General features: G+C 39.4%; 1 protein-coding gene across 6 annotated transcripts in view; it reads left to right on the top strand.

Annotated features, from left to right (window-relative positions):
* LOC124710380 overlaps positions 1-25336 on the top strand; it is a 192561-nt gene that overhangs the window by 143492 nt on the left and 23733 nt on the right. For all 6 annotated transcript variants that reach the window (XM_047240922.1, XM_047240921.1, XM_047240920.1 and 3 more), the window contains 2 exons: positions 9963-10034; positions 16171-16215. In XM_047240922.1, coding sequence (XP_047096878.1) covers positions 9963-10034; positions 16171-16215 — 117 coding nt within the window. The remainder of the gene's footprint in view (positions 1-9962; positions 10035-16170; positions 16216-25336) is intronic.

Raw genomic sequence — 25336 nt, 5'->3', positions numbered from 1 at the left:
CACAAAGATAGTTATAAGAATGTATATGTATTGTTTCAGCTGTCTTTGTTTTTGCATAAGAACACTTCACAGGACACACAGTTTGTGATAACATTATCGTAAACTTGCTTTTCACCAATGAAGAGTTGTGACAGGTACATCCAGAAAAGTTTATAATACACTGGCAGAAAAAAGAGTACACTCTTTTTAGTGGCTTCCAATTCACTCAAGATTTAGTGTTGCAGCAATGCATATGGAGTGCATAAAATAATTACATTTACAGATCAGTAGTACAAGCAGTTCGGAGGTACCATGTATCGACCCATGCTGAAACACGTGGTGTAGCCTCCACGGGCGGCAATGCAGGCACTGATTCTGGCAGACAGTCGACAGTACAGATGATGAATACAGTCCTAGGATATGTCATGCCACGTCTGCTCGACCTGTTCATGTAGTTCTGTAAGAGTTGTTAGCTGACAAGTCATATAAGTAACTACTCGTCCCAACATATCCCACATGTGCCCGATTGGAGACAAGTCCGGAGATCGTGCTGACCAGGGAAGTTGCTGCACATCTTGCAGAGCGCGTTGAGTTTCACAGGCAGTGTGTGGGTGAGCATTATCCTGTTAGAACAACACATCACCTTCCTGTTGCAAGAACGGCAAAAGAACAGATCTAACGACATTCTCCATGTACTGAGGACTGGTTAGCATCCCCTTCAGAAACACCAAAGGTGAACAAGAGTTATAGCTAATTGCACTCCAGACCACAATGCCTGATGTGGAGAGGGGGGTGGGGGTCACCTTGGAAAAATGCACTCTTATGAGACAGCACTCACCAGCTACACCGAGCGAGGTGGCGCAGTGGTTAGCACACTGGACTCGCTTTCGGGAGAACGACGGTTCAATCCTGCCTCCGGCCATCCTGATGTAGGTTTTCCGTGATTTCCCTAAATCGCTCCAGGCAGATGCCGGGATGGTTCCTTCGAAAGGGCGCGGCCGACTTCCTTTCCCATCCTTCCCTAATCCGATGAGACCGATGACCTCGCTGTTTGGTCTCTTCCCCCAAACATCCCCAACCCTCACCAGCTACATTTATTACATGCAGACAACCTTCACTTATGTGTAGGAAGAATCTTCTTTCATTACCGAAGGCCGCGGCATGCCATTCCCCCTTCCAAGTGGTCCTCTGATGGCACCAGTCAAGACGTGCATGTCGATACTATAGTGTGAGTGGAAGACAGACTAGAGGTGAGTGTGCCCATAGTCCCACTGCTAATAACCAGTTTGCAACAGTTCATGTTGACACTTCAAGGCTCACAAGTCCTTTTATCTGTGCTGTGGTAGCTGTATGATCTGCCACTGCTGGCCTTAAAATATAGCAATCTTGGCAGGCATCTTTGCTGGGTGGATGCCCAGAACCTCTTCTCGGGTGTGAGAATGTTCATGTGACTACTGATACCAGCATCTTTGCACAGCTAATATAGGATGTCCACCTTATGTGGGAGTTCTCTGAGAGGACTGCCCCACAACTCAGGAGGCCACAATTTGACCTCTTTCAAACTCACTCGGGTGACTGTAGGAAACACGAATGCATCTCTGTGGCAAGGTCGGATATTTGCTTCACACATTTGCACCACACTGAGCCTTCTGGCTGTGAGTATTCCTTCTAAGAGGATAGACACAGATGGTGTTCCGGTAGCTATGCCACTAAACTGTCTCTTGATGAATGATGTTTAAACCATTATCAGTACATCTACTATACCACAGGTGCCATATGCCATCATCAGATCAAAATCAACATCTTATTTGCAAGTGTACTACTCCCTCCCCCTCCCCACTTTCTCTGGCAGTGTATAATCAAACAGTGTGTGACTGATAGTCACATGCGATCAGCAAGGGTTATTTTTCCATGCTGAAAACTGACTATATTTCACTCTTATTTATGGAAAGTATGCAGATGATCTTGGAATTTCATATCAGAATGAAAATCTTTTTGAATTTGAAGAACATCTAACACACAGTCCCCACTAAACTGTGCGAAGATTTTAACCCTCCTACTAGAGTGCTTTCTTGTCTCAGTGAATACAGTTGGGATCATATAGACCCCAAATAATTTATGTCAGATATATTGACAGTATTGCAATGAACTAAACATAAAAGTATACATAACAATTGTTCAATGTAACAGTAATCATTCTGTTTTCATAAATATTATATTCAAGAAAGAGAAAGAAATTTAGATTGGGGTCAGACTGACTATTGCTACTCAGTGCAGAAACCAGTAATAAATTTTAATGTGTTGTAAAAATAAAAGTTATTGAAACATCATTGGTACAATTGACTCACAAGGAGAAAGTCATACATTTTCAAAATAACAGTTTTGACAACAAGGGTGATATCTATTTCCAATGTGCTTATGGGGTCATATTGACCCCACTAGTACTAGGAGGGTTAAGATATGGCAACTTAGATCTTATGCTTCAAAAAGTACATCTTTTCCACCTCTCTAATTATCTAACATCAGCAAAGGTCAGCCCAAAGTTCAATTCTCTTAGTGTAGCTATTTATGATGATAAGCCAAAATACACTATGTGAGCAAAAGCATCCGGGATACCTGGCTGAAAATGGCTTACAAGTTCGTGGTGCCCTCCATCAGTAATGCTGGAATGCAGTATGGTGTTGACCCACCCTTAGCCTTGATGACAGTTTCCACTATCGCAGGCATACATTCAGTCAGTCGCTGGAAAGTTTCTTGGGGAATGGCAGCCCATTCTTCATGGAATGCTGTACTGAGGAGAGGTATTGATGTCGGTTGGTGAGGCCTGGCATGAAGTCGGCATTCCAAAACATCCAGAGGTGTTCTATGGGATTCAGGTCAGGACTCTGTGCAGCCCAGTCCATTACAGGGATGTTATTGTCGTGTAACCACAGGCCATGCATTATGAGCAGGTGCTTGATCATGTTGAAAGTTGCAGTCGCCATCCCCGAATTGCTCTTCAACAGTGGGAAGCAAGAAGGTGCTTAAAACATCAATGTAGACCTGTGCTGTGATAGCGCCACGCAAAACAACAAGGGGTGCAAGCCCCCTCCATGAAAAACGCAACCACACAATAACACCACCACCTCCGAATTTTAATTTTGGCACTACACACGCTGGCAGATGACATCCACCGGGCATTCGTCATTCCCTCATCCTGCCATCGGTTTGCCACATTGTGTACAAGGATTCAACACTCCACAAAACGTTTTTCCACTGTTCAGTCATCCAATGTTTACACTCCTTACACCAAGCGAGATGATGATTTGCTCACCTCCCGCCTAACTGTCATAGTACATGCAGTGGGTACATCTCAGTTTGGAATTCCTGTGTAATGGTCTGGATAGATGTCTGCCTATTACACATTACGACCCTCCTCAACTGTCGGTGGACCCTGTCAGTCAACAGACGAGGTTGGCCTGTACGCTTTTGTGCTGTACGTGTCCCTTCATGTTTCCACTTCATTATCACATCGGAAACAGTGGACCAAGGTAGGTTTAGGAATGTGGAAATCTCTCATACAGATGTATGACACAAGTGACTCCCAATCACCTGATCACATTCAAAGTCCATGAGTTCCGCGGAGTGCCCCATTCTGCTGTCTCACGGTGTCTAATGACTACTAATGTCACTAATATGGAGTACCTGGCAGTAGGTTGCAGTGCAATGCACCTAATATGAAAAATGTATGTTTTTGGGGTGTCCGGATACTTTTGATCCCATACTGTACCTTGGTGTCACACTAGACAGAACACTAACATATCATTTCGCCTTTCCAAAACAGCAAAAAAGGCCCAAACATGAGTGAACCTGGCAAGGAAACTGGCAAGTAGTACATGTGGAGCAAATGCATAAGTCTCTGTATGTCCATCTTTTCAGAGATTATTGCGGGACCTTGGCTGTTTGTGTAGAATGTCAATTGAAACCCCTTTCAGCCATCTAATTTCCAAACTGTTATTTTATTGGGCTACCAGTTCTGGCATATATTACACCAACTTCAGGCCTCCTGACCGATATGTAGGAAGTTTCCAACTTTGGTTGGTATCTGTAGATTTCTGCATTATACAGCGACTGGATGTTTGAAGTGATCGCTGTATCAAGCAGAAATCTACAGATATGAGTCTTTGAATGCTGGCCCTTATTTTGACTGGAATCGAGGTTGGAATCTTCCTACACATCGGTTAGGAGGCCTAAAGATGGATGATGATGATGATGTTTGGTTTGTGGGGCGCTCAACTGCGCGGTTATCAGTGCCCGTATGAAATCCCAAACTCGCTCGAGCGCACCACATTTGGCACGGCTTCCCCGAGTACAAATGCTCGGAAGTGAGCTGCTGTCGAATGAGGCGCCATACAGGGGGTGGGTAGGCACTGTACAGAGGATGGGTAGAAGCCGCCCAGTCTTGACGCACTCGCTGTGCTGCTGTTACCACCAAATTATTTTCAGCACTCTGTGTCTGCAGACTGGTGTCGCACCCACCAGCTGATGGAACTACACTCAGATCAGTTTGTGTGCCTTATAGATGTATACTCCTGAGTGGCAGTTTCTAATCGAGACATCATTGTGATCCATAAGAGAAAACAGCTTGCTTAATGCAATATCGAAATTTTGGAAACGATTTGGAATTTCACAGGAAAACTATGCATCTACCAACTTTGTCAGTCTCATAATGAAAAATTATGTTGCTGCTTTTTATAACTCCATCTGCTTTATTGAGTCAAATGTACGTATGTGAATTGGACCACGTCACAAATTAGAAATCTAACGAGAATGAAATTGTTTCTAAATTATTCCCTGTTGGTGTAATTACAATGAATCGACTCATTTTGGATCAAGTTCGCTTCACCTGTCAAAGATAACGGGGCAAACCACACTGAAATTTTTATTGTTCTATCGTATCAGAACCTATATTTCATCAGGCTTTTGACCCACACTATTTAAGGTCTCATCTGTCTCACAAACAAATATCATTTCCAATAATCACCACAGAATTGTTACTATTCTGTACAACGCTGGAGTTTCAACTTTCTCATCTGTGAGACCGAGAGAGCGATGATTCACTAGTCATAGTACTTGCAGTTAGTAGATGATAATACAACTGTTGTAGTGTACTGCCAAAATACCAGTGACACTGAAAGCGGCGTTTTGCAATTAAGCACAGTTTTCATTTGCTGGACATGCAGCTTGTCTAGAATAATTTGTACGTATGCACCCTTGTATCTTCAGGTCCTATATTACAATGGCTTTTCAGTTTGTGCACCCGTAACAAAACAAACAGAACTGTTGGAAACTTCTTGCCTTCTAGAATTCCTGTTGCATCTCTGAATGGTTCTAAAAATGTCATGAGTTCTTTTGCAGTGTTGTTGTTGTAATCAGTAAGTTTTTCAGACACACCTCTCTCCTGGAGCAGTTCCATGACTTTGTCGTAGTTCCTTAGTACATTGTGTAGCATTCTAAACAAGCTGTTACACTTACTCTACTTTTCTTGCTTCAACTTTGTCTATAGTGAATTCAGGTCATCAGTTTTCTTCATGAAACGGTAACTATCTTTAGCAGCATAAGTTGTGGAATAAACTACTTCGAGCCGTTTATTAAGTAATTGTCATCTAACATATGTTTCAGGACTACATTCAAATCATTAATAATGCTTGCATAATAATGCTGAAGGTATTACAGTGCCTTAATTACATTAAAGTCTTTGTCTGCTTCAAATGAAATCTTATTAAAATGGTGGGGATTTACCCCTAACAATTTGAATAATGTTTCCTTACTGAAGTTCTTAGTAAATTGTCCATATATTTTCTTTCTCTCTCTCTCTCTCTCTCTCTCTCTCTCTCTCTCTCTCTCTCTCTCTCTCTCTCTCCGAAAAGCGATTTGGCGCCAGTGCCATATTTCGCAGTGCCTAATCTCAATAAGCAAAGTCCACACTATTAGACGGTAACACATTTTCTGATATCTGTCAGTCCATATATCAACTGTACATCCACATGCATTCACGCCTACAGCCTGAACAATGCTGCCCATCATACTTGCTTGTATTTCATTGGCTTGTCTTTCAGTATTTCGTACTATTATCGTAACAGGAAGCAAAATGTTGGAAACATCTATATCTCCCAATTCTGAACTGACATTTTACAAGCTCCTGGCAACTGAAACCACACTGCAGTGTGTGTGTGTGTGTGTGTGTGTGTGTGTGTGTGTGTGTGTCAGTCATCTGTTGCTGACAAAGACCGTAATGGCCAAAAGCTTTATTTGTGACAGTCTTTTTGTTGTGCCTATCTGCGACTCAGCATCTCCTCTACATGGTGGGTGGCATCTTTTTGTTTCATAATATTGTTACTTTATCGTAAACTGCAGACATGTGCCTTGAGATGTCTAATGGCGGGTATCCAAGATAGGAGAGCAGAGCACTTGCCATAGTACACGTAGCCGACACCCTTGTCAGGTGCTGACGAAAATCTCTCCCCAACATTGTTACAGGCACTGTCTTTTGCACCCAGCATATATTATTTTGAATTAGGTCTAGCTTTCGCACACTCTTTCATCTCATGTTCATGTGCCATGATCCTACAGCAGGAGACTTAGAGGCACTCGGGTAACTATAGCAGATGGCCAACCAATTCGAGTGTGCAATGTTCCAACGAGTGTCATGAAAGTCAAGTGCTGTTGCCCCCTCAGTCCAAAGTGACTGTATTGACATCTGAGAGACTTACACGGAACTGCATGCTCTAAGCAATTCAAGCGAGCATAAACATCAGATGCAGACCTCTAATTAGTAGCACGGTCAGATCTACACCAATGTACTGGCTACCAATACTATTGAACATCTGTCCAGCACACCTTCATCAAAAGGCAGCTTACTACAACCTTTGTCAGCAAGTTTCTAAAAATTAATCAATACCTCTTTATGAAGATTAATTTTCGGTTCACTTGAAACACCTCAAATCCAGAAGACAAGCATATGAGAAATCAATCCAAATGCTCTTCACTGTATTCCACTTGGAAAATGAATGGGAACATTAGTGACAAGTCATAAAAACCCAAAACCACAAATTTACTGACAACTCAACTGTTTAACTTCTAGGCTTTCATCATCCTGCATAGGTGTGGGTAAAGCTCAATTGATTCTGGACTTGAGAAGGTATGTGCTAATACAACCTGCACAAGTTGGGCTTTTGGACAGATAGTCGTATCACTGTGGTGATATTCAGACAATGGACCACTTTGCAAATGAGTGTCCTAACAGACATTTCCCTTTTGGTATCAAGGGTAGCTTGTAAATGAAGTATCCAGTGAGGTATTCATCTGAATTGAGCATGTCAACTTTCGTTTGTAGTCTGTGCTGTTGAATGTTTATGTGGTGTAAACAGTTAGGCCTATGTATTTTTGGTTATATGTATAAAACAGTTTTGTTGCTGAACTGTATACGATGATGATGATGATGATGATGATAAACTGCTGAGATAAACAGGCACAAAGTTGAAATCATCAGTCAACTCATACAAATATCTGGCTGTAATGATTTTTAGGGATATGATATGGAATGATCACATTAACTCAGTCGCAGGAAAAGCAGGCTGCAGACTACAGTTCATTGTTAGTATACCAGGTAAATGCAATCAATCTACAACAGATATTACTTACAAAACAATTGGCAAGCCATCCTAAAAATTGCCGAAGTGTGTGGGACCCATACCAAACAAATGTAACAGGGGGTATTGAATGTAAACGTAGAATGGTAGCTCGAATGGCACTGGCCGTGACTTGAAGAAAGACTCAAAATGTCCTGAGAAAGCTTATTTACAGTGTGCCTTATAGATGTATACTCCTGAGTGGCAGTTTCTAATCGAGACATCATTGTGATCCATAAGAGAAAACAGCTTGCTTAATGCAATATCGAAATTTTGGAAACGATTTGGAATTTCACAGGAAAACTATGCATCTATCAACTTTGTCAGTCTCATAATGAAAAATTATGTTGCTGCTTTTTATAACTCCATCTGCTTTATTGAGTCAAATGTACGTATGTGAATTGGACCACGTCACAAATTAGAAATCTAACGAGAATGAAATTGTTTCTAAATTATTCCCTGTTGGTGTAATTACAATGAATCGACTCATTTCGGATCAAGTTCTCTTCACCTGTCAAAGATAATGGGTCAAACCACACTGAAATTTTTATTGTTCTATCTTATCAGAACCTATACTTCATCAGGCTTTTGACCCACGCTATTTAAGGTCTCGTCTGTGTCACAAACAAATATCATTTCCAATAATCACCACAGAATTGTTACTATTCTGTACAACGCTGGAGTTTCAACTTTCTCATCTGTGAGACCGAGAGAGCGATGATTCACTAGTCATAGTACTTGCAGTTAGTAGATGATAATACAACTGTTGTAGTGTACTGCCAAAATACCAGTGACACTGAAAGCGGCGTTTTGCAATGGTTCTAAAAATGTACTGTTTATCATCCTTGTATAAGGCTACACTTCACAAAAGACTCATTAATACTTAAATTTGTGTAATATATTTATGTATACTGATATAAATGTTAACATATTTCTCTTATTCACAAAAGCTTTTCTTGCTATTGCCAGTGTGCCTTTTATATCTTCTTTGCTTCAGCCATCGTCAGTTGTTTTCCTGCCCATCTCATCTAGTAATCTGATCCTCTCAACAAGCTGACTCAATTTTATCACACTTCATTGCACTTATTTTACTTTTTTCTTGCTTATATTATTACCTCTTTTTAGGGCACTATCCATTCTGTTCAACTGATCTTCGAAATCTTTGCAGTCTTGCATGGAATTACAATATCATCAAAAAAAGGTTCACCTGATCTTCCAAGTCTTTGCAGTCTTGCACAGAATTACAGTATCATCAACAAAACTTATAGTTCTTATTTTTTCACTGTGAACTTAAACTCCATTTCCAAATTTTTCCTCAGTTTCCTTTTCTACCTGATTGATTAATAATGGGAAAGGCTACAGTATAGTGTCACTTCCTTCTTAACTATTGATTCCATTTCATGTCCCTCAACTCTTTATATCTGCAGTCTTGTTTTCATACAAATTATTGATAACCTTTTATTCCTGTGTTTTGTCTCTGGCAATTTCACAATTTTAAAGAGTGTATTCTAATCAGTATATTTAAAGAACACTTCCAAATCTACAAATGCTGTCAATGTGGGCTTGTTTTTCCTTCACCTATCTTCAGAAATAGGTTTCTGAAATAATACTGCCTAATGCGTTCCTAAATCTCTTCAGGATCTGAACTGATCTTATCCCATGTTGGATTCTATCTTTTGATCCTTCTGTTACTCTTTTGCTGTCACAACTTATTAACTTAATAGTTTGGTAATACTCATACCTGTCCGTGCCTGACTTCTTTGATATTCAAATCATGCCACTGTTTCTTGATAAAAAGTGTGGTTCCTTTAAAAATGCCATTCTGATTTTCTGCCCCATTCTTGTCCATGTGTAGCTTGTGTTCCAGTCTTAAAAGCATTCCTAAGATTAATACTAGTGGTACATTCTAATCTTTTTTTTTTATCTCCTTGGAAAAGGACTGTTGGTGTTTAAAACCTGGAGTATATTTTACACGCTAGTGAATAACATGGAATGTTGCGCTTGACATTTGTTAATTATAGTAATATAAATTGAAAAATTTTCTAACATCAAATGAGATTAATACCAAATCAGCTCCATTATGATCTATCCCCGACAGCAATAAGACAGTTATATTGTATCACCTACAATAACTGATCTGACATTACTGTCAAATTTCGTTGGAAAAATCTTTGAATTTGTCTTTAATGCCCTTTTATGACAGTTGTGTGCTGTGAAATGGTGATTCATATTTTATACATTTATGAAGAAAAATAAGATGCAACTGTATAAAACAATGAATTTTTCCAAAGAAATATTTTTCTTCCACTACAGAAAATCTCAAGATAGTTCTTCATCTGATGACTGGTTTGCGGCAACGACTGCAGAACGACAGAACGTGAATGTGTAAGTCTAAAATGTAGTTGCCATCTTCAATTTAATTTCAAGACTATTTTAAAAGAAATAGAAGTCAATGTAAATATTTCATAGAGAGAGGGGGGAGGGAGAGGGAGGAAGTGTGTGTGTGTGTGTGTGTGTGTGTGTGTGTGTGTGTGTGTGTGTGTGTGTGTGTGTGAAAGAGAGAGAGAGAGAGAGAGAGAGAGAGAGAGAGAGAGAGAGAGATGGATGGGAAGGGGTAAAGGGGTACACACACACACACACACACACACACACACACACACACACACACACACACACATCCCTAAAGACCATGCCATTGCAGGAAACATGAAAACATCGATGTGTTCTTTGAATAGAGGAGAATACAGAGAAGGAAGAGAAGGGAAATGAGCTTGGAAATATGGTTAAATCTTGACTTTTCAGTGAAAAAGCTGCACCTCTCTTCAATACAATCAATAATAATAATAATAGCAATAGTTTTTTGTTTCACGAAACTAGAACTCGTAATCATTTGTACAAGGACGAAATGCACTCTGCAGTTAATTTATGTGGAATATGGTCAGAGTGTATTTGTTTGCTATTTTTTTATATTCTGTTTCTGGAAAGGTGCAATGGCCTGTTAAATGTTATAATTTATTTATTTACCATGAGTGCAGGAATAATTATATATTCTTTCCTCCAAAGTACAATTTACGTGATCTTCCTTTTAACCTTCTTCCTGTTGGTTTCCAGTGGAACAGCTTCTTTGTAGCTCTTGTGTCCTCTGTACTTAGGATGTGCCCCAGCCAAGCTGTTCTTTTAATTTTAATTAGCCTTACAGTATCAGTTCCCTGTATGAGATTATCCAAACCATGATTGGTTCTTGCTATCTAAGTACCGTAATTGTTTTGAAACCCTTCATAAATTTTACATAGTATTCTTTGTTCAAATATTCTGAGTTGTTGTTCATCAGTGCTGGTTAATGTCAATGCTTCGCACCTGTATATAGCCATGTTGAGCTGTTGATTTACCATTCAAGATGTCATCAGCTTTATACGAGGGCTATCCACAAGGTACATTACGTTTTGGAATTAAAAATAAATAAAGTATTGGAAAATTTTTTTATTATATACAGATGAAAGCCACAGTTAAATACTACTTTTCTATATAGTTGCCATTTAAATTAAGACACTTATCGTAGTGATGGGCGAGCTTGGAAATTCCTTCGTCGTAAAATTCGGCCGCCTGCGCCTTCAACCACGTGGTTACCTCTTCTTGAAGCTGTGCGTCGTCATCAAAATGCTGCATAGCCAACCACTTCTTCATTGCTGGGAATAAGTAGAAGTCGCTCGGTGCCAGGTCGGGACTGTACAGCGGACGAGGAAACAACTCCCACTTAAAAGATTCGAGAACTTCACGAGTGGCATTTGCCGTGTGGGCCCGGGCGTTGTCGTGAATCAGCAAGATCTTTGAGCCCAACTTTCCCCTGTGCTTGTTTTGTATTGCTCTTCTGAGGTTGTGCAGAGTTTGGCAATACCTTTGAGAGTTTATTGTAGTGCCTCTTTCCAGGAAATCCACAAAAATCACACCTTTTCTGTCCCAAAAGACAGTCGCCATCACCTTCCTTGCCGACATTGTCTGCATGCATTTCTTGGGTTTTTGGGGGGAATTTGTGTGCCCCCACTGCATTGACTGCAATTTTGTCTCGCAGTTCAGGTGCTTAACCCATGTTTCATCACCAGTAACGATGCGATCGAGTAATGAGTCGCCATCTTTCTCGTAAGCGTCCAAAAACATTAACGCTGCAGCCATTCGCTGATTTTTGTGAATCTCTGTCAAGATTTTTGGTATCCATCTTGCACAAAACTTGTGGTAACCAAGCTTTTTGGTAATGATTTCGTGCAACAAACTTCGTGAAATTTGTGGAAAACTCATAGAGTGTTCCATTATTATGAAATTACGGTTTTCACGGACCGTGGCATCGACTTTTTCAACAAGTTCGGCAGTCACTATGCTGGGTCTTCCACTTCGCTCTTAGTCGTGAATGTTAGTTCGGCCATTTTTAAATTTTATGACCCATTGACACACTCCACCTTCAGTGATTATGTTGTCTCCATACACTTCACAAAGCTGCCGATAGATTTCTATTGGTGTACAGTTTTTTGCAGTCAGAAACCTTATTACAGCATGCACTTCACACGTCGCAGCATTTTCAATTAACGCTGACATTTCAAACTGTCACAGTAACTCAACGGAGTACAGCACGAACCTCCCACTAGCACGGCAGGATGCCGACTGAGCGTCGGAATGCCATTACACCAAGATGGCCGCGCTAGCCCCGCCCCTAACGGACACAAACGAAAACGTTATGTACTTTGTGGATAGCCCTCGTAAATGTATGGTAACACCTATTAGCACTTAAAAAGTTTGCTTTTATATCAGTGAACATGGAATTTACTTTATTAATATTAGCCCCTAGATGACTGGCCAGGGTAGCTGAGAGCACTAATGTGCTGCTTCCTGGACTCGGGTAGGCGTGCCGGCCCCGGATCGAATCCGCCGGGCAGACTATTGATGAGGACCTGTGTGCTGGCCAACCTGGATGTGGTTTTTAGGCGGTTTTCCACATCCCGCTTGGTGAATACTGGGTTGGTGTCCCCGCCCCCCCCCCCCCCCCCCCCACACACACACACTCACACACACACACACACACACACACACACACATTCAGCCTCAGTTACACGGCTCACAGCCATTTGAAACATCACACACACACACACACACACACACACACACACACACACACACACACACACACACACACACGCACACACACATTCTGCCTCAGTTACACGGCTCGCAGCCATTTGAAACATGTTCACACTATGTCACGATTTACACTAGATGCAGAGAGTTGGGGTACACTGATTCCGTCCCAGGGGGGAAGGGGTGGCGACAGAAAGGGCATCCAGCCACCGCTTAAAATTAACACACCACATCCAGTTAACCTTAACAGCAGACCCTGCCAGGTCGGGATTAATGCTTGGAAAGAGAGACAGTATTAGCCCCTAGATTTTCATAATCATTTACATGTTGAAAATTAAAACCTCCTGCTGACCAGCTATGCAGATTTTGGTGCCCTCTATTGTATGGAGTTTCATATATTTAGTCTTTTAGTCATTAATTTCCAGTCCCCTGTGCTGTGTGGCTTCTCTCCCCAGTGACATCCTTCATCTACTCATAACTGAAAAATCAGCAGTATATGCATTCAATTGTGTGGTGTTTATACCTGTGTGCCCAGCTATTTCCAGTTTTCTTACAATTGCTTCTAAGGTCAAATTGAAAAGTATTGTGGAAAGAGCAGCACCTTGTTGAACTCCATTACTGATACTAAAACAATTGATTAATTCGCCATCCCTTCCAAAGCAGTTTTATATCCTCTAACATCTCTTACCTATTAAAAATTATCAAAGGCCTGCTTGAAGTTCACATAGATACTGTTGAACTGTATATTATATTCATATGCCTTTTCCTGTATTTGTCTCAGTACGTATACCTGATCCACAGTTGATGTGTTAGGCATAAGGCCACGATGATAATCATCCAATACAGATGGTAATAGTCTATTGTATCGGATTCCAGATAAAACCTTTTATGCCACATTCAACAGAGTTATTTCTCTGTAGTTAGAACACCGTGCTTTGTTGCTTTTCTTATGTATTGGCTGGATTACAACTATAGTCCATTATTCTGGAATTCTTTCTTGATTCCAGATTAAAGAGAGAAATTTAAATATTCATTTGTGTAAAGTAATGCCTCCTCTCATTAAAAGCTCGGCAATTATTCCATCATTTCCTGGAGATACGTGATTTTTACAGTTCACCACCTTCTGTGTTTATGCAAGTCTACACTCTTCTATTTTTGGATGTACTGTATGGTATATCCATTGCTCCCCATCATTGCAGTCGCCCTCCAGCACTTCTTTAAAATATTCTTTCTGTCCGTCCATCTTTTTCCTCTTTCCTGTCAGCAGGTTTCCATCTTTATCCTTGCAGACTATTATTTTAGGTCTATACCCGTGTGTTCATTCTTTTAACTTCTTATACACCTTCCCTCTCATTCCTATTATAAAGCTCTTTAATATCTCGTGTCTTCCTTTTTTAAGGTTTCCCTTTTCTTTCTTCTGCATACCCTTGCACTTCTATCCTCCCTTCATTGTATGTAGCCTGGATTATTCTTGTTTCTCTTTGGAGACACTTCAGACACTTCTTCTTTTGAACCAGCTATCTACATTCATCATCTTACCACCCCTCACTTCTAGATCTTCTAGGTTCCCCGACTACATCCTTTGACGCAGTTATGCTATTATTCTTAATACATTGCCATTCCTTATCTATGTCATTACTGTGCTCCAGTACCTGTAATTTCTGTTTCAATTTATTCTGATATTCGAAAGCTGATCTCCCAGTTTTTCTACGTTCTATTTCAGCATTCTCATAATTTCCTCTTTATACAGAATAGCAATCCTTTGCCTCACTTTTGCATCCATAAGGTAGTGGTCAAAGTTAACTCCGTGAAATGTGCATGCATTTTCACTGTCACTTGCCCATCTCTTGGATATCAATATACGGTCAGTTTGACTTCTATCATTCACTCCAGAAATATACCAAGTCCTTCTGTGAAATTTTTTCCTTGTGTAACATGTGCTTAATGCTTTAAGATCATTGACAGCTGTGAACTGGGCAACTCTCAGCTCATTAGTACTTGTTTTCTTATGCAAGCTTTCCTTACCGAAACGGATGGCGGAAGCTCCTTCTTTTCCAAGTTTTGCATTATAATATCCCAGGGCTATTCTTGAATCATGTACAGGTGCAGGTATCCTCTCAAAGACTTTGTGTAGCTCTGGTACCACGCACTGCGGAATTTGAATACCCGACAGACATCATGAACGTCGAAGACCCGTAGAGGTCTCTACACCATCGCACCTTAAGCTGTGGTCGTGCGCGCCTCCTGGCCCGCATTTAGTGTGAGGGAGGGCGCCACAGTGGAACACGTGGTTGCAGTGGCCAATAGCAGCATCCCCGATAGAGTACTTAAGTGCCTACCTCTCGCTCAACCAGCCGGTCTAACATTGCATATGTCTCTGGACATATCACCTCGCCTTAGACAACGTATTTACTCTCGTGTTTTGTTTACGAGTCGACGTGGTTGTATTGTTAGGTTCTTGACTCTGTTGTCTCGTTCATGTTGTTGTCGTGAGGTCTATTGTTGGTCATGTTGTTGTTCGCGGGCCGCTCCGCGGGTCCTGCCACATTTTCCGTCACTTCAACCCCGTGACTGTTCCGGTCACCGTTACAACAGTAGCTGTCCATAAAAGACGTCCAACACAGTCTCATCTGATCCTTCTGTTGGAGCATGTATGTTTTCAAAAGTCATATTATAGAATATTCCTTTTGTTCTTAGGCTGTGTATTCTGTCATTATATGATGTAAAGACAGCGACAGATTTGCTCCTATTTTTTTCCTACAATGAACCTAACACCACTATCTCCTTGTCTCTCACCTCTCCCAGAGTAATATAACATAAATTTTTGCTTCCTTATTCTCCTTTTTCCTTCCATCTGATCCCTTGGAGGGCAGCTAATTCCAAAACATATTTTAACCTTTTTTGGCTGTGCTGTTCATTTTCCTGGTTCCAGCAGGGTACATATATTTCATGTTCTGAATTTAAGAGTCCTATTTGTATCCTTTTTCCTCAGTTATTTTGTGTTCTTGAGGGCAGTCTGGCTTTCTGTATTAAATTATTCACAACAATAATTCTTTCCAAGTCAGGGGTTTCGGCCCTGTGCTCATGTGCTCTGACCCTGTTTCCCACAGGGCTTGGGTATCCAGTCTTCCACAGGGTTGCTCAGGTTCCCACTGTTCACCAACATGGAGGTGAGAGAGGGGATTGAATACGAGAGGCTATGTGACTTTATCTTGTCAAAATTTGTGTTTTATGCATCATTACTCCATTTGAATCACCCATTATATTAATGAGCTTCCTTATTTTCTGTTTTAGTATGAAGATGTTAAATTGAGGTTATTGATGCCTTATTAAATTTTTAGCAGACTTTTGGAATAGAGTTTTGTTGTGTTTATTTATTTATTTATTTTTTCTTCAGCAAAGCCACCAGTCAGAAGTCTAAGAAGTTGAGGAAAAGACATAGGTATGTATCTGTACTTAAACAGAGTAAGCTGAAAGAGGAGGTAATTTGTTCCCATTCTTTGGCAGTACATAATTATTAAAAATCTATTTTTCTGACAACAGTTGCTCATATTCATGTAATTAAGCACATCTAATGGTCAATATGAAAAAAACTTTACTTCTAACAATAATTTTAACAAAGGGAGTATAGTAGTGGCAATTATCTAAGTATTTACCAACACCATTTTTATGCTTCATGAAATAAGGGAACGTACTAATAAACCCTAGTTCTGTGAGAGAAATTCTTTATTTATTCACTACTATCCTCCTTGGTAATTAGTTGAAAAGTGTGCTTATTTTTTATTACTTGTACACAAAAGAGTTGACTCTTAATAGTAAGGTTTTTTTACATCTGTATTGTCACTACTGTATGACAAATGCTTGTTGGGAGGAAGGAGACATCAGGAACAATAATTAAATTTTATTTGTGGTAGTAAAAATCTTTATATCATCAGTTTATTTCAGTCTCCTTGAAAAATTAACTCTGAAAACCTTTTGTAATTTCTTTATACCAGTCTACAGGTTACTCTGTTATTGAAAAGGACTACACTTTCTCAGTTACATTTTGATAACTGAAAGATAAAATTAATGCTTTTAAGAAAATAATAGTGTTGCAGGCTTCATCCATCAGGACAGCTTTTTGTTGTGGGGCATTACCATCAAGAATTAGTAATTATTTGTGCCTTAGATGTAGAGGAAAGGAGATAAGAATTGGAAAAAAGGTTAAAATTGTTATTGAATAAAAATGTTTTGGCCATTACATCTCAAAAAATTGGAGAATGTGTCTAAAATGCACACAAATAGCGATTAAATCTCTCAGAGCCACACAATATAAGAGCAGATTATGGAAAGAGAGTGAACATTCATGTGAGTGGAAGCATGTCTTATGATCTGTAGTGTTACTGAATCATTGAACAGCTGGAACTCAATGGACAAGACACTACGTGTGGGTTAGTGAGGGAGGGGGAGGGGGTCTGTAGTAGGATATTGCTTAGCATACAGAACATCCTCTCAGAGCTGTAACACAGTGCCTGCCATGAACTCTTTGGTTAGGTCAGATGTTACGCTAGATCAAAATATTTGTGCTCTTGAAAGGCAAGATTAGAATCCAGTTTCTGGCTTTTAGTTTTGAATCTACCCTTTTCTTTCTTCCGCACAGTTACATATTGCCCCACCACAGTTTAGTCCACATGATCTCTTTCTGGGTTTCTGAGCTAGTTTAATTGATGTACATGTGTGTATTTGTGGGGGAATCACATTTAAACATTACATTCCAATTCCAATTTAGATACCAAGTGAGGTGATCTAGTATGTAGCACACTAAATTTGTTTTTGGTAGTGCTAGGGTTCATTGCTATTTCTGGACATGCACATTTAGCTTTCTATGGTTTCTCTAAATGTGTTAAGGCATATGCTGTTGAGGTTACATGTGAAAAGAATGTGATTGATATTCTTCTCCAGTCTAAGCTTGTGTTCCATCTCTTACAATCCTATCACCAACTGGATGTTAAATCTGATGTTTCTTTTTTTTTTTTTTTTTTTCCAACTTTAGGTTTCTTAACATTTCCCCAAATCACTTAAGGTAGAGAGTGGGATAATTGCATTAATAATGGGAGATTCAGCTATTTTCCAAATGAAAAAAAAAATTATCTGTGAAGTGGCTCATTGCCAAGTGGTTGTCAAATAACAATCAAACCATACAAAAGGAAGAAATGTAACTTAGAGTTTCATGTCTGTTGAAGTTTGAGGTCCTTACAAATAGAGCACAAGCTGATATGGAGAAGTATGAGAAAAGAAATTGGCAATGACCCTTTTCAAATCCTTTTTACACTGTGTTTGAAACATGTTTATCTACAATGTTTATGATATTGTGTGCAGCTACTACTGTATTATTGATGTCTGCAACATGTTAAAAACACAAAAACGTGTTCCATAGCTGTTTCATTACAGATCGAAGGTAACATTGTTCGTAGTCTGCTACCACTACATGCTGCTGTGCAGCTCTGGAGTTTGTTTATGTTCTGTCCTACTTAGTGTAATGTTGCATGTTGTGATGTGTTTTGTAAAATAATGGAACTGATAAGAAATCACATATTTGAACATTTCACATTCTGTATGACAAAGGAGTGCCCCTGGAATTATAAAAATATGAAGATGAAACAGGACTCACTACAGAATATCACTGTGGTGCTTAGCACCTGTGTGTGGCTCAGTACAGAAAGAAAAAAAGAAAAGTTGGAGAGATCAAGAAATTGGGCAGTGGTACCGAGTCTCTGTATTAACCAGAGTGGTCCACTTTTGATTATTTATGATTCTTTGAGGATATTCAGGAACCAAAGAAACAAGAAATACAATCAAGAAAGAGGTACACAAGGGGACACAGGCCTATGATTAATTATTTTGCTATAGTATAACTTCTTCTGGGCTTTCAAAGTAATTAACAAATTCAACATGAATTTCTTTGTTTGTGTTTTAAGTTCTATTTGTATATTTGGAAGTGCAGTAATAGATGATGCAGCAGCATCTCATCTTCGTGCTGCTGGGATCACTTCACCTTTTAAGAGACAATGAGAATTGAAGCTTCCTTGTTGGCTGTGATAGCTCTTTGACTTGGGGTTTCTCCTTAAGAAATTATGGAGACACACTGCTGTCATAGTGATAGATTATGCTTTCTCAGATTGCAACAAGATACTTTGGGGAGCAACAAAACCAAGAGGCTGTCCCACTGAATATATTTTCTACTTTCATCCTTGCCCTTGACAATTGTCAATTAAAATACTTCTTTTTGACTCTCAGTTGTGCATTTTTGGACATGACTTTATGATTTTTCTTGTAATTGAAAAGCATCATCTACCAGGAATACAAGTGGTAACTGCTTTGTCCTTCCAGGCAAACATCCATGCATGGCAGGTTCACTTTTTTGTATGAAGTAGTTCACTTACAGAGGTATTTTTAAATGCGCCACCATCTGAAATCCTCCCTTTGCAGAAAACATCAGCATATAAAAAGTTGTGATTGGTGTCAAACTAACAAGCAGCACAATGATAAATTACATTTTGTAATTGTAAAATTCACTCCCACAACCAACAGCCTGTTGTAGGACAATATTCTACCCTTCATTTGCTCCTTCACAGTGGGATAAGTGGAGTACCTGGCTGAACACATTTTCTTTTGCATGCTATTCATCTTGATTCACACTATCTGAAAAAAGTAAATTTGACTTCAAGTTCCACAAGAGATGCCAGATAAGGATATGGAAGAATCTTAAGGTGTAGCTGAACCATCAAGTTTGCCCCCTCCATAAAAATAGCTGAAAATGAGGCAACTGTAATGTTGTAGAATGTTTTGCAGTAATAACAACAAGAGCACAATTCCATCAGAGCCATCGGGAAGTTTGTTGTGCACATTACGTAAGCTTGCAGTCCTGTGAAAGGCCAATTACAGCCAAAGACACTCTCTTTGTGGCAGAGATGAATTTGTGCAGGAGAGGATTCAACAGTGAATGCAGATGTGGTAGGGGGATCTTCAGCTGCAGATTGCCAATGACATTGTAGTGGAAGAGATTGTGTTTGTCGAATATGATGCTGATTTGGTGTAATTTTAATCTACATATAAATCTATGATTAATAAAATATATTTTTCAGTGCTGTTAATGTAACTGCATTACCTTTATATAATCTTTCAATCATTCAACCAAACCTTTACAAACCAAAGGGACTATTTGAGATATGATTGGCTTTGAAATGTAGAATAAATATCCAACAGTTTCATAGGAATATCATGTTGCCAAAAACCAAACATAACAGCAAATCCATGCTTCACAGGAATTGCTTTTCTGAAATTTGTGTCTTTCTTTGAAACAGTTGGCACTACTGTGTTCTTTAGAATATCAAAATCATACAGCAACATACTAGTGAAATTCCAAATTCAACTCACAGAATGTGTCGTTGCTGCCATGTCTTCTGTAGCATGTTTTTGTCCACCAACAAGGACTACATCTTTTTCTTTGTCTGCTAAAATCACTAAGTATTATTAATGCATCACAACATATCACTAATTCATATCTTCACTTGTCATAGCTTAGCTTTCGGTGTAAATACACAGTGTGAAACATTTGCTGCAAGTTCAGCATAGCAGAGAATGGAAATAAGTATGAAGAAATGTTTGATAGCTAGTGTAGCTGGGGACACAAACAACGAATATGATTGGAATCACACTGCAGACTTGAAAATAAAATAATGAACAGAAACCAGTGTAAATGTGGTTCAAGGTACTATCCCATTAATAGTGTCAAATGGTTTACCAGGTGTACCGGTATGAAATAAGCGGTTTTTTGTGAAAATGAAACATTAGTTTTGAATTGAAAAGTAAAAACATTTTATTCAAAGTACTGACCATTGCTTTCTATACATTTTGACCACCTTTCTGGCAATTTGTGGACACCACGCCAATAGAAATGTTCGTCTTTTGAAGCAAACTACGACTTCTTCATAGGAATCGAACTGTTCCTCAGCCAATGCATGTTCCATTGATGGAAACAGGTCTGGTGAATATGGTAGGTGGGGTAGCAGCTCCCAGCCAAGTGTTTTGATTGTATCCTGAACCAGTTTTGCTTTGTGCGCAGGTGCATTGTCATGTAAAAAAATTACTTTGCCATGTCTTCTGGCCCATTCTGGTCTTTATTCGATCAAATTGATCATTTGTTGTCTGTAGCGATTAGTATTCACTGTTTCACTGGGTTCTAGAAGCTCATGATACACCACACTTTTCTGATCCCACCAAACACAGAGCATTGTCTTCTTGCCGAATAAATCTCGTTTTGCAGTCGATGTTGATGGTTGTCCTGGATTAACCCATGGTTTTCCCGTTTAGGATTCTTAAAATAAATCCAGTTTTCATCGCCAGTAACAATTCGATGCAAAAATGATTTTCTTTCTTGTCTTTAAAGCAAAATTTGACAAATTGTTTTTTGGTATTCCATCTGCCTTTCATTCAATTCATGTGGCACCCATTTTCCACACTTTTGGATCTTTCCCATAGCTTTCAAACAGTCAGAAATTGTTTGTTGTGCAACGTTTAGCATTGCTGCCATTTGCTTCTGACTCAAAGTATCATCTTCATCCAATATTGCTTGCAATTCGGTGTCTTTGAACTTGTTTAGGTGGTCTTCCACATTCTTCATTTCTTACATCAAAATCATTATTTCTGAACCATTGAAACCATCTTTTGCATGTTGCTTCTGATAGAGCATGATCACCATATGCCTCGACAAGCATTCGATACGAATCTGCAGCACTTTTTTTCAAGTGAAAACAAAAAATTAATGCTTTCCGCAAATCATCACTTTCTGGTACAAAATTCGACATTGTTAACAGTATGACGTTGTTTGTTCCATGACTTGATGTGTACTAAATATCTTTGAAAGATGTCATACCAGCCAAACAAAAAAAATTAAGTCTCGTTCACAACAAATGTTCCCTATCGACACATTTGTATCTTAATGCTCATTTCATATCAGTACACCTGGTAAGTAGAAACCCAAATGCGTGGAGAGTCAGTACCTGGATCAAAATAAGAAAGTGATTGATGGTCAAGCATGAAAGATAGTGATGTTGTCAGTTCACTTTTACCTGAGCACCCGGTAGGGCCTCTGCAGCAACAGTTTACATGTTCTCCATCAACGCAAAATATTACATTCACTTTGCAAAATCATAATGGCCGTATCTTTTTCCAATAAATTTCTGCTGCTAGCTTCACATATTTGTGCAAAATAACATTCCACACAAAGGTACAAAACACACACTGCAAACAAGTCCCAATAGTTAAATTACCAGCCTTAGCTACCATCCACAAGTGACTTGTTAACCAGCAGCCTGAGGTTCCAGAGTGATGTGACAGCTGTGAACAAAAGGCATCAGGCTCAGATTCAAATGGTTTTTGCTGCTCTCTGTTTCAACACCTTACTCTGTCAACTGGCTTGGTTGTCTCTTAAGTGCAAGCCTTGTGCCGACAAGGTTGCAGAATTGAATCCCAGAGACCAGAATCCTTCAGTCTGCCATTAAGCTAGACTTAACCTCAGTGATGTGAAGATATGTCAGGAATGACATGTGGTTGGGGTTCCACATTAAACTGTAGGTGCCCTCTCCATGGTAGGGTTAATGGAATATGTTAGGGCCATGCAAATCACCGCAGTGGCATACAGTTGAAAGAACTAGCAAAGATGTGGCTGAACATCCCTTTTGAGGAACTTCAGCCAAATATGCCATACAAAATTAGTTTACTCTGTTAACACTAATGCACTGTCAGCTTAAATACTGGAGCAAGAGAACATTTTCTCATAAGAAATGTGCTAAATGTTTATTGATATGTGGCCCCTTTTCTCCAGAACTTCGTTGCAGCATCTTAACCACTGAGACTCTCATTTTTAGGCTAATTCAGAGAGACCAGGATGTGTGACCTACTGACTTAAATGAGTTTTGGCCCACTAGTTGGGGTATCTTTTAAAATAACTCCTGTGGAACGATTTAGGTCACCAGGCTTCCATTACAGAAAAACATAGAGCTTAAAGGTCATAATGTAGGGCCCCTTTTGGATCAGATGCAACTGATCACTAAAAACTAAGGAAATTTTATTCGTACAAATCAGCCTACTCCCGGATAGTTTCCAAGAAATTGAAGAATTTGTGATTTCCATCCATTGCAGATAAAGACGGTGAGGAGAGCCCCAGCTAGCAGATGAAGGAGTCAAGTGACATAAGGCATGTGTTCAAATCAGTCAGCCTTCATGCACCTTAGTTCACATCCTATTTTTTTACTATATTTTTTATTCTTAGATGAGGTACTGAAAGCTGTCATGAAATACATATATTTTTGTTTGTCTGCTACTATCAAGCAGCAATACAGTTCTGTGGGGGCAAAAAACTATCACAATTCAGAAGACATGCATGTCATAAACACTGATATGCATGAAAAACTGCCACATTGTGCACCATGTTTAAATTTATTACTTCTTTGCTATTAACTCTATTCACAACACTTTTTGTAAACAGTATCCACATATGCCACCGAATGTACCTACAAAGATATATCAATGTATAACATGTGGACCGGGAGATACAATGTCATAAATACTGAGACGCATGAAAAACTGTCACTCATACACAACACTTAAATTTATTACTTCTTTGCTAATAAATCTATTCACAATATATGTCGCAGACAGTATCCACATATGCCGCAGAATGTATGTACCCAAAGACATCATAGTGTGACACACAGTTCAAGAGATATGACATTATAAACACTGAGCTGTGTGAAAAAAAATTACTCATTATGAAATTTTAATACATTTATTCTTTACTATTCCTGCAGTCGAGTGAACTTAAGGAAATCCCAGACACCTGGCAATGCATTTGACAGCTTTCAACTGCAAAGCACAAACAGCTTTAGTTGAGAACAGTAGCCGTCTGTAGAGCATGAAGAGGCATTGCCTTAGAGACATTTACAAAATTGTGTTGTAAATACATGAAGCAGCTGTGCCCAGCATACAAAAATTATTTTTCCAGTAAAAACTTGGGAAATTTAATACTCGGACAATGGCGGGTTTGTCAGCTAAATAAAATATTCTTAATTGTGCCCCTAAACTTTGACACCTTGTGGGGGATTCTCAGTGTAGACTGTATGCTCTTTCTGTGGGACTATTCCCTGTATTCGTTTCTTACAAAACATGCTATGCTTTTTTGGGTAATATGAAGTTGAAAAAGTGTCCAAAAATGTTACAAAATTATTCCTGGTTTCTCTTCATTCCACATCCCCTCTTGTATTTCTGGATGAGCGAAATTTCAGAAGGGAATTATTTCAAATCTTCATGCTCATCCACGCACCCAAACCCTCCCCCCCCCCCCCCCTCACACACACACACACACACACACACACACACACACACACACACACACAAACACATGTAAATTTATGTTGTTACTTACATTGTCTTTTATCTGCTACTGCTTGTTAAAAGGGCCTTAATTAAGCTCTTGTGTTTATCTGTACAGTTGCAATCATCTCTCACCATGTTCGAAGAAATTTCAGGCTTGCAGCCAGTCGTAATCAGCTAGAGTCCATTGAAAGCTCAAAATTTCTTACAACACTCAGTTCACCGGGAAAATTTTAAAATTCACACCTCTCACCTTACTTGCAAAAAAAGCACCTTATAGTTGGGGGTGGGAGAGGAATGGGGAGGGGGGGGGGGGGAGGGGGAGGGGGAGAGAGAGAGAGAGAGAGAGAGAGAGAGAGAGAGAGAGAGAGAGAGAGAGAGAGCGAATCCAGCAATAATTGCTGAACACTTGAGGATCTCTTTATGTTTTGTCAAAGACTGTAAAGTATTATGCAGAGCTAAAATACCATATTTGGTGTGTTTCATATTCATATTTATATAATACGTAAATATGCATTTTAGATATACATCACAATTTAAAAAACCTTTCCAAAACCTGTTATTTTTAGTGCAGTTTGTTCTGCTCAAGTGTGGGGAAAATTGGTATTGGTGGCTGAACATAGTACTATGAACGTATCTAGCTGTTTTAGATCTGATCGTGAAAAGTGTATGAAATATTGCAAATAGCATTTTAGTTCCTGCTTTTTAACAAAAAAAAAAAAAAAATCCAAAATTGTGGGTTGTTGAATTCTGGGTTGTTGAATTGGTTCAGTATGATTTTCCAGTTCATAAGCAAGGAAAAACTTCAGTCTCAGTAACAAATCTCACCATATTTTTAAGAATGGCAAGAAAAGATTGTGGTAGGAGTTCTTGAACTCAATAATCAACACAGCGGTGTGGGAAATTGTTCCTAGTATTTCTGGGTGGGGTTAGATTTTGTCAGGCACAGGTGTAATGTGGAATAAAAGTCTTATGACCAACCAGAGAGACATCACGCAGACAGTGGCAGAACATTTTGGGCAAATGACCATTGCTGTCAGCTAGGATCCAACAATTCTCCAACATTTACATATTGCTAAACTGAATAGTGAGAAGTAAAGTTCAATAATGAAGAACGATACAAGTACCACTCCTCAGTGTGGAAACTGCAT

The sequence above is a fragment of the Schistocerca piceifrons genome, chromosome 1 (genome assembly GCF_021461385.2).
Source record: "Schistocerca piceifrons isolate TAMUIC-IGC-003096 chromosome 1, iqSchPice1.1, whole genome shotgun sequence".
In the NCBI taxonomy this organism is placed as follows: domain Eukaryota; kingdom Metazoa; phylum Arthropoda; class Insecta; order Orthoptera; family Acrididae; genus Schistocerca; species Schistocerca piceifrons.
Note: the sequence above shows the minus strand (reverse complement) of the source record. Positions and strands in the feature narration are given on the sequence as shown.